The following is a 10,212-nucleotide window of genomic DNA, read 5'->3' on the forward strand; positions in this document are numbered from 1 at the left end:
TCATTTTTGTTTTGTGTCTTGTTTTGGTCGTTTTGTCTTGTTTCATTTTATGTCTCGTTTTTGTTGTTTTGGGTCTCGTTTTTGTCGTTTTGTGTCTCATTTTTATCGTTTTGTGTCTCATTTTTGTTTTGTGTCTTGTTTTTGTCATGTCTCATTTTTGTCCTTTTGTGTCTCGTCTTTGTCATTTTGTGTCTTGTTTTGGTCGTTTTGTCTTGTTTCATTTTATGTCTCGTTTTTGTTGTTTTGGGTCTCGTTTTTGTCGTTTTGTGTGTTGGCTTCCAATGAAACGGATTGTGACAGTTTCGGTTCTGACTGGCGGGTATTTAAAGCAGAGGGCAGAGGAACTGAAAGCTTCTTTCCCTGTTTCAGTTCGAACACGAGGAGCAGAGAGATGCTAAATGTCATGAGATCTTACGGCAGAACGGTCATAAACCGAGGACCTTCTGTACTTGGAAATGTTGTGAAATAAACCTGCAGGACCACCATATCTAACAGTGTCATATATAATATTGTATATCTACATGTCTGTTCTATGTCTGGTAACTGCTTGGGTTGTCTGGCTGGTGGAACAAGTGGGAAACACCTGGACAGGTGAGCAGTCGATCAACCCTCCTGTTGTCCTCATGTACGGGCAGCAAAAAATATTCTTCCTTCATCTGAAAAAAAATCCAAATATTCAGCAAAAAAAAAAGTCTCCAAATTTATTTAAAAATTTGCAAAACCTTCAGGAAGAAAATTCTTTAAAAGTTTCCCTTAAAAATTTAATTTTTTAAAAAAAATCCCCAAATTTGGCAAGAAATAGAAATTTAATCATTTTAAATTTTTTTAAAAATATTTTCAAAAAATGAATAAAAATCTTCCAAAAACATCCTAAAAATATCTAAAGTGATTCCATATATAGCAGTAAAACTTCAAAAAAATCAACCAAAATCCAGCGAATTTTGCTGTCAAATACAGTCATGTTGGATGTTGAATTTGCTCCACAAGAAAATGAAATTGAGTCTTGTTGAAACCCAAAGGTTATAACAGTAATTCTCTTAAATCAATGACAATGTATTAACTATCAGAGAATTGCTGGACCAGCTCTCCATCTAACGGTCCGGTTCCTGCAGCCCAGAGAGTCTAACCCAGATGGGATCTGAGGAACGTTTAAGCTGGTCAGAGGGAGGAAATTCACCTAGCTGCTCACTGCCTCCATCCAGACGTCTATCCTGCTTCCTCTGATAACTAATCTAACTGAGTAGCCCCTTTTGAGTGGTTAAATTCATTACCAGTCACGTCTGTTAACGGCAGCTTTCCTCTTATGGGTTTGGCACTTGGTAAGTTGCTAGGTTAAAGTTTAGAGGTTAGGAATAGAAAACCCCAAGGATAAGTTTAAAAAAGGCCCCAAAGACTAGTAACCTTCCAGAACCTGTTTAGATGTAATGCACACATTAACCTGACTTTTTACAACCACAGAATATATTCATAATTATTTAATCACTGTGATAGGAATAAATAGAATTTCCGGTCTGTTAACTTTAATTGCAGGATAAATGTTTTATTATAATTTCAGCAGGGGCGTAGCATAAGCTCCTAAATCACAACACAACCAAACATTAATATTCTTCCAATTGCTTAACATGACTCATAAGTGGAACTATGCTTTCATCTAAGAAGAGTAATAATCACCCAGACTATGTAATTTGAAGTTAGAGAGCAGTTGGCTGGGCCGTCGCCGGCGTTTTCCTGTCATTCCGGACTGATTTTCTCTAATTACTGATCATTTTCCTGTCATTCTGGACTGATTTTCTGTATTTACGGATCATTTTCCTGTCATTCCGGACTGATTTTCTCTAATTACTGATCATTTTCCTGTCATTCTGGACTGATTTTCTGTATTTATGTATTTCCAGTCAGGCATTTCTTAGCCGGCCACCAGCTGTCAAACGGCGGGGTCCTTGCGGGTCCTTCCTGCCCTGAGCCGCTTCTCCAGCCGCCTGACGGGAACCGAGCACCGGAGAAAAACACCGAAATCACCGCCGAATCGTCCAGACAGCAGCCGGGTGTCCAGAGCGATGATGGGCGGAAGGTCGAGCGCGATAGCCGCGGGGGTGTGCGGGGCTCTGCTGCTCGGTTACTGCATTTATTTCGACAGGAAGAGGAGGAGTGACCCCAACTTCAAGAACAGGCTCAGAGAACGTGAGTGCTGACCTCCTGTCTGATCCTCTTCCTCCTCACCTTCCTCAGGTACAGCACAGGTGTGTTCCTGTCCCTTCAGCTCACCAAGCCTCTGTAGTCCCAGTAGCAACATGTCACATATTTAATCAGTCCGTCCACCAGCTTAGACCAGGAGAGTCCAGCTGGTTCTAGTCCAGGTTCCACATTCAGGACCAGACCAGTAAAACCACAGCAGAATAACCTGTAAATAACCACAACTCCTAATGGTTCCTTTGGTTTAGTGCAGAAATGTTCACATTGAAGGAATTATCTTTTTACTAAACATCATGAACAACCTGAAATTTATGGAGAAAAATAAATTCAGTTTCATCAACATTCAGCCTCAGTTTATCATTTCCACATTACAACTTCCAGATCACAGAGTGTCTACAAAGAAACACAACATTTAGTCATCTGGAACTGAACTATAGAGGATTTACTGGAGGATCAAAACCACAAATCAGAAAAAAAAGACAAAAATCAACAAAAGCAAGACAAAATGTTACAAAAATGAGACACATTTGACAAAAACAAGACAAGAAACGGCAAAAGTAAGAAACAAAATGACAAAAATGAGACAAAAAACACAAGACAAAAAGGAAGCACAAAACGACAAAAACAAGACGAAAGTCATACAAAAAAAGACAAAAAACAAGAAAAACTAGACAAAATATTACAGAAATGAGACAAACGACACGACAAAAAACAAAAAATTAGACAACGTTAGAGACAAAAAAATGGACAAGCGAGACAAAAACCCCACAAAACGACACGCAAAACAATGAATAAAGCAAAACACAAAATGGCAAAAATGAGACGGAAAAAACACAAGCGGGACAAAAGAAACACAAAACAAAAACAAGAAACAAAGCGACAAAAACATGACACGAAAGTCATACAAAAAAAGACAAAAAACAAGAAAAACTAGACAAAATATTACAGAAATGAGACAAACGACACGACAAAAAACAAAAAATTAGACAACAATGTTAGAGACAAAAAAATGGACAAGCGAGACAAAAACCCCACAAAACGACACGCAAAACAATGAATAAAGCAAAACACAAAATGGCAAAAATGAGACGGAAAAAACACAAGCGGGACAAAAAGGAAACGCAAAACAACAAAAACAAGAAACAAAGCGACAAAAACATGACACGAAAGTCAGACAAAAAATGACAAAAAAAACAACGAAATATTACAAAAGAGACAAAAAACGACAAAAGAACAATGAACAATCTAGTATTTTATGATCATAACAACTTGTCATGGTCTAGAAATGATTTTAAATTTATAGTTTTTCTAATTTACAATCTGCAGTTAATGTCTTTTGTGGAATTTTTACACTTTGAGGACCGGATTGGACCCGCTGGAGGGCCGCTTTTGGCCCACGGGCCACATGTTGGACACCCCTGGTTTAGGTGTTCATGAAGCAGTGTTTGGATGTGTTAAAGGGGGTGACTGTTAAACTAGAACCTGACCAGCATTGAAGGTCTGGCTGCTGCTGCATGTTAGATCTACAGATAAATATTGTTTCTGGAGAGATAACTGATAGGACAGCTGTCAGTAAAGAGTCTTTCTGGTTCAGACTGAGCTGTGGTTGTGTGATGCAACAACTTCAGCAGTAAGAATCTGAATTCAGTTTGTTCTTTCTTTCTGTCACAGGGAGAAGAAAGCAGAAGCTGGCCAAAGAAAAGGCCGGCCTGGCAAAGGTGAGCACAAACATGAACAAACATTTCTTCATTGAACCATGACAGAAATCAGTGTTTGAATCCACTTCCTGTGGCTGAATGTCGACTGTCCTGCAGCTTCCAGACCTGAAGGACGCTGAAGCCGTGCAGAAGTTCTTCCTGGAGGAGATCCAGCTGGGAGAGGAGCTGCTGGCTCAGGGTAACACCTCCACCCATGCTTCCTCATGTGGGATTTAAAGATCTGAGCTTGGAGCTAATCCTAAAGTCTCGTGTTTGTGCTTCTGTCTGAAGGAGACTATGAGAAAGGCGTGGACCACTTGACCAACGCCATCGCGGTGTGTGGTCAGCCTCAGCAGCTGCTCCAGGTCCTGCAGCAGACGCTGCCTCCACCGGTCTTCCAGATGCTGCTCACCAAACTGCCCAGCATCAGCCAGGTACATAAAACACCTCCCTCACTGCTACAGCATCAGCCAGGTACATAAAACACCTCCCTCACTGCTACAGCATCAGCCAGGTACGTAAAACACCTCCCTCACTGCTAGAGCATCAGCCAGGTACATAAAACACCTCCCTCACTGCTAGAGCATCAGCCAGGTACGTAAAACACCTCCCTCACTGCTACAGCATCAGCCAGGTACATAAAACACCTCCCTCACTGCTACAGCATCAGCCAGGTACGTAAAACACCTCCCTCACTGCTAGAGCATCAGCCAGGTACATAAAACACCTCCCTCACTGCTACAGCATCAGCCAGGTACATAAAACACCTCCCTCACTGCTACAGCATCAGCCAGGTACATAAAACACCTCCCTCACTGCTACAGCATCAGCCAGGTACGTAAAACACCTCCCTCACTGCTACAGCATCAGCCAGGTACGTAAAACACCTCCCTCACTGCTACAGCATCAGCCAGGTACGTAAAACACCTCCCTCACTGCTAGAGCATCAGCCAGGTACATAAAAACACCTCCCTCACTGCTACAGCATCAGCCAGGTACATAAAACACTCCCTCACTGCTACAGCATCAGCCAGGTACATAAAACACCTCCCTCACTGCTGCAGCATCAGCCAGGTACATAAAACACCTCCCTCACTGCTACAGCATCAGCCAGGTACATAAAACACCTCCTCACTGCTACAGCATCAGCCAGGTAGTAAAACACCTCCCTCACTGCTACGCATCAGCCAGGTACATAAAACACCTCCCTCACTGCTACAGCATCAGCCAGGTACATAAACACCTCCCTCACTGCTGCAGCATCAGCCAGGTACGTAAAAACACCTCCCTCACTGCTACAGCATCAGCCAGGTACGTAAAACACCTCCCTCCTCTGCTACAGCATCAGCCAGGACATAAAACACCTCCCTCACTGCTACAGCATCAGCCAGGTACATAAAACACCTCCCTCACTGCTACAGCATCAGCCAGGTACGTAAAACACCTCCCTCACTGCTACAGCATCAGCCAGGTACGTAAAACACCTCCCTCACTGCTAGAGCATCAGCCAGGTACATAAAACACCTCCCTCTCTGCTAGAGCATCAGCCAGGTACATAAAACACTCCCTCACTGCTAGAGCATCAGCCAGGTAAAAAACACCTCCCTCACTGCTACAGCATCAGCCAGGTAGTAAAACACCTCCCTCACTGCTACAGCATCAGCCAGGTACGTAAAACACCTCCCTCACTGCTAGAGCATCAGCCAGGTACGTAAAACACCTCCCTCATTGCTACAGCATCAGCCAGGTACATAAAACACCTCCCTCACTGCTAGAGCATCAGCCAGGTACATAAAACACCTCCCTCACTGCTACAGCATCAGCCAGGTACGTAAAACACCTCCCTCACTGCTAGAGCATCAGCCAGGTACGTAAAACACCTCCTCATTGCTACAGCATCAGCAGGTACATAAACACCTCCCTCACTGCTAGAGCATCAGCCAGGTACATAAAACACCTCCCTCACTGCTACAGCATCAGCCAGGTACGTAAAACACCTCCCTCACTGCTACAGCATCAGCCAGGTACATAAAACACCTCCCTCACTGCTGCAGCATCAGCCAGGTACATAAAACACCTCCCTCACTGCTACAGCATCAGCCAGGTACATAAAACACCTCCCTCACTGCTACAGCATCAGCCAGGTACATAAAACACCTCCCTCACTGCTACAGCATCAGCCAGGTACATAAAACACCTCCCTCACTGCTACAGCATCAGCAGGTACATAAAACACCTCCTTCACTGCGTAGAGCATCAGCCAGGTACATAAAACACCTCCCTCACTGCTACAGATCAGCCAGGTACGTAAAACACCTCCCTCACTGCTACAGCATCAGCCAGGTACGAAAACACCTCCTCACTGCTACAGAATCAGCCAGGTACGTAAAACACCTCCCTCACTGCTATAGCACAGCCAGGTACGTAAAACACCTCCTCACTGCTACAGCATCAGCCAGGTACGTAAGAAAAACACCTCCCTCACTGCTACAGCATCAGCCAGGTACGTAAAACACCTCCCTCACTGCTACAGCATCAGCCAGGTACGTAAAACACCTCCCTCACTGCTACAGCATCAGCCAGGTACGTAAAACACCTCCCTCACTGCTAGAGCATCAGCCAGGTACATAAAACACCTCCCTCACTGCTAGAGCATCAGCCAGGTACGTACACTGCAAAAACTCAAAATCTGACCAAGTCTATTTGTCTTATTTTTAGTCAAAATGTCTCATCCCACTTGATTAAAGAAATAAATTACGCTTGATTCCAGTAAATGCGTTTTATTGGAAAATCACCAATTAGTTCATATCATCAAGTTTGCTAATGCATTGCCGCAAATGTTAACCCTCCTGTTGTTCTCATTTACGGGCACCAAAAAATATGGTTTCCTTGTCTGAAAAAAATCCAACAATTCAGCAAAAAATTTTCCCAAATTTCTGAAAATTTGCAAAACCTTCAGGAATAAAATTCCAATAATTCCTTAAAAGTTTCCCTTAAAAGGTTTTTTTTTTTTTTTTTTAAATCCTCCAAATTTGGCAAGAAAATTCTTGTAAATATTTTCAAAAAATGAGTAAAAATCTTCCCAAAAAATCCTAAAAATATTCTAAAGTGATTACATGTAAATCAGTAAAACTTCTGTTGTTCTTGGTCGCCTGTATAGCTCAGCGGGTTAAGCAGGGCGAGCCATGTACAGGGCTGGTCCCCGACGCAGCGGCCCGGGTTCGATTCCCCTTCACTGCATGTCTTCCCGTGACTCTTCTCCCCCGTTTCCTGTCTGTCTCACTACGCCTATCCAATAAAAGACCAAAAAAATAGCTTTAAAAAAAAAAAAAAAAACTACTTCTGTCGTTCTGTTTCTTTTCTCAAGAACATTCACTTAAAAATCCATTTTGGTGATTTTGGTGGATTTTTAAGTGAATGTTCTTGAGAAACATTTTTACCATTTTTTTCCACCAAAAAATGTTCAGAGATTTCCCAAAAATGTTGAAAATGTGGACATCAGAAGTTTCTCTGTGAAAATATTTTTTTTTCAGACATTTTCAAACTTTAAAACGGATTAATTTTGACCCGCAGGACGACACGAAGGTTAAATCAAGTGTGATGAGACGTTTTGACTAAAAATAAAACAAATAGATTTGCTAAGATTTTGAGGTTTTGCAGTGTAAACACCTCCCATGCTGCTGCCAGGTACGTAAACCACCATGTGGCAAACCCTAGCCAGTTAACGGTGAAGTGTGCTGATGTTTCATAAAGTGTTTATTTACGTACAGCCTCCAACCTTACTTTGAACACAAAATTTTCATTCCAGCTTGGTGCTTATAAGCTTTTATTCATGCTTAGCGTTGAACAGCAGCAGCGTGGAAACGTTTTTCTGCCATCCTTAGGTGAATTTTCAGACTTTTCGGCAGCATCTCCCTCACGTCAAGTAACCTCTTCTTAGATAAACACTTCCTGTGCTGCTGGAATGGTGCCAAAATAAAAGCCTCTAACTTTAAAACTTTAATTTGAAAATATACCTTCAAAATAAAAGCATAAAGGGAACGGTTATTTTAACACTATCAATCAAAGTATATTTCTATAGCCCTTTACAGCATCAGCAGGTAGAAGCATGAGCCTAGAACTGGTCCAGGACCAGCACTCCTTCAACCGGTCAGTCCAGAACTCAGCCACTCTGTAATAACTGGTCTGGAATCAGCTGTGTAGCTCAAACACGTAAGATTGATTCTAGGCTTCTTCCTCAGTCAGTCGGAGACTTGAATAAAGTTCTTCCTCCAGTTCCCTTTGTCCAGCACTGCAGTTCTTCCAGACCAGAGTCTTCTGCTAACCCAGGGGTGTCCAACATGCAGCCCACGGGCCAAAAGCGGTCCTCCAGAGGGTCCAATCCGGCCCTCAAAGTGTAAAAATTCCAGAGAAGGCATTAACTGCAGATTGTAAATTAGTAAAACTATAAATTTAAAATCATTTCTAGACCATGACAAGTTGTTCTGATCGTAAAGTAAAATACTAGATTGTTCATTGTTCTTTTGTCGTTTTTTTTGTCTCGTTTGTAATATTTTGTCTTGTTTTTGTTGTTTTTTTGTCTTTTTTGTCATTTGTCTCACGTTTTTGTCGTTTTGTGTTTCCTTTCCGTCTCGCTTGTGTTTTTTTGTTTACTTTTTTGTCGTTCTGTTTCTTGCTTTTGTCATTTCGTGTCTCATTTGTTTAATTTTTTGTCTCGTTTGTCCATTGTTTGTCCATTGTTTTGTCGCTTTGTAACTTTTTTGTCAATTTTTTTGTCTCTTGTTTTGTTTCGTGTCGTTTGTCAAATTTTTTGGTCATTTTGCATCTTGTTTTTGTCATATTTTGTTTTGTTTTTGTTGTTTTTTTGTCTGACTTTTGTCATTACTCATGTTGTCTTTTTTCGTTTTGTGTTTCCTTTTCGTCTTGCTTGTGTTTTTTTTGTCTTATTTTTGTCATTTTGTGTTTTTTTGTCTCGCTTGTGTTGTTCGTCTACTTCCTTGTCGTTTCGTTTCTTGCTTTTGTCATTTCTGATCTCGTGTGTACATTTTTTTGTCTTGTTTTTGTCGCTTTGTGTCTCATTTTTGGAATATATTTTATGTAAAAGATAAAATGACAAATTCTTTAAATGTGAACATTTTCAGAATGTACTTTTTGCACTAAAACAAAGGAACCATTAGGAGTTGCGGTTATTTCTAGGTTATTGTGCTGTGGTTTTACTGGCCTGGTTCACTGGAGATCAGACTGGGATGAATGTGGAACCTGGACTAGGATGAGTTTGACGCCCCTGATCTAGAACCTTCCAGTCCTTCTGATAGTATCAGGTTTCCATAGCTGTGTCTCCACATGTCCATGCAGGGCTGGTCTGTGTTGTCTAATGATAGTTGACCAGCCCACGCTGGTGAGGTGGTGAGGTGTGATTTCCAGATGTTTTGTTCCATCCCTAACATCTTGGTTTAAGTCCCACCAACTCTTTTTGAGAGGGTCTTTGATAGTGACCAGCAGTCGGATCCATAGAGCCTGATGGATTCCACTGACACCTTGAATCCTTCCATTTTGGTGCTGTTTTAATTGGAGATATCCAAGGTTTAGTTTCTGTATCATGTGTTGGTGCAGCCTCCAAAACTTTTTCCATTTCTGACCCATCTAGAGCTGAATGTCTCCTCAGATGTTGGTTTGAGGTTGATGAACTTGATTGTTTCTCATTAAAACCAAACAACAAAGTTCTGAGTGTTTGTTTCCGTCTGTTTGCTGCAGCGCATCGTGAGCGCACAGAGTCTGAGTGAAGACGATATAGAGTGAGGAGAAGACCGAGACCAAGCAGCCCACCCTCCTCTTCCTCCTCTTCCTCCTCGTCCTCCTCGTCCTTCATCACGCCAGCGCCTCAGCCTCCATCACTTCGGCTGACGTCCATCACTTCCCAACAATCTTAAAGGGATTTTGTTTTTTTATTCCATGACAGTTTTCTTAACTTATATGACCCGTTTTTGGGTATTCCAGAATCTGAATCAGAAAGCCCAGACTAATACAGACGTCCCCATCCCTCCATCACCACCTGGACTGGCTTTAAACATCATCAGCTTCTTCCTCCGTCTGAGCCGTTAGTCCAGCTGTCTTCATCATGATATCAGGAGTAGAATGCTGCAGAACCAGGACCAGAACCTGTCTGCTTGGATATCTCACTAGTATTTATTGTTTTGGTATCAGTCATATTTCTGTCAGTCTAGACTTGGAAACACTTTTTAAAAAGTGCTGAAATGTTTTGTTCATTTTAAAGAGGATGGACCTCTTTAGAGAAAATAAAAAATGTGAACAAACGACCAAA

The 10,212-nt window shown here is 41.8% G+C and overlaps 1 protein-coding gene across 1 annotated transcript; it reads left to right on the forward strand.

The window, feature by feature from the left end:
- Positions 1-1,944: 1,944 nt before the first annotated feature.
- On the forward strand, positions 1,945-10,212 carry tomm20b (translocase of outer mitochondrial membrane 20b). Its single transcript, XM_023296165.3, has 5 exons — positions 1,945-2,181; positions 3,865-3,911; positions 4,008-4,089; positions 4,182-4,324; positions 9,645-10,212. The coding sequence occupies exons 1-5, from the start codon at positions 2,058-2,060 to the stop codon at positions 9,687-9,689; spliced, it is 441 nt and encodes a 146-aa protein (XP_023151933.1). The 5' UTR covers positions 1,945-2,057; the 3' UTR covers positions 9,690-10,212.

This window comes from Amphiprion ocellaris, chromosome 4 (assembly GCF_022539595.1).
Source record: "Amphiprion ocellaris isolate individual 3 ecotype Okinawa chromosome 4, ASM2253959v1, whole genome shotgun sequence".
NCBI lineage: Eukaryota > Metazoa > Chordata > Actinopteri > Pomacentridae > Amphiprion > Amphiprion ocellaris.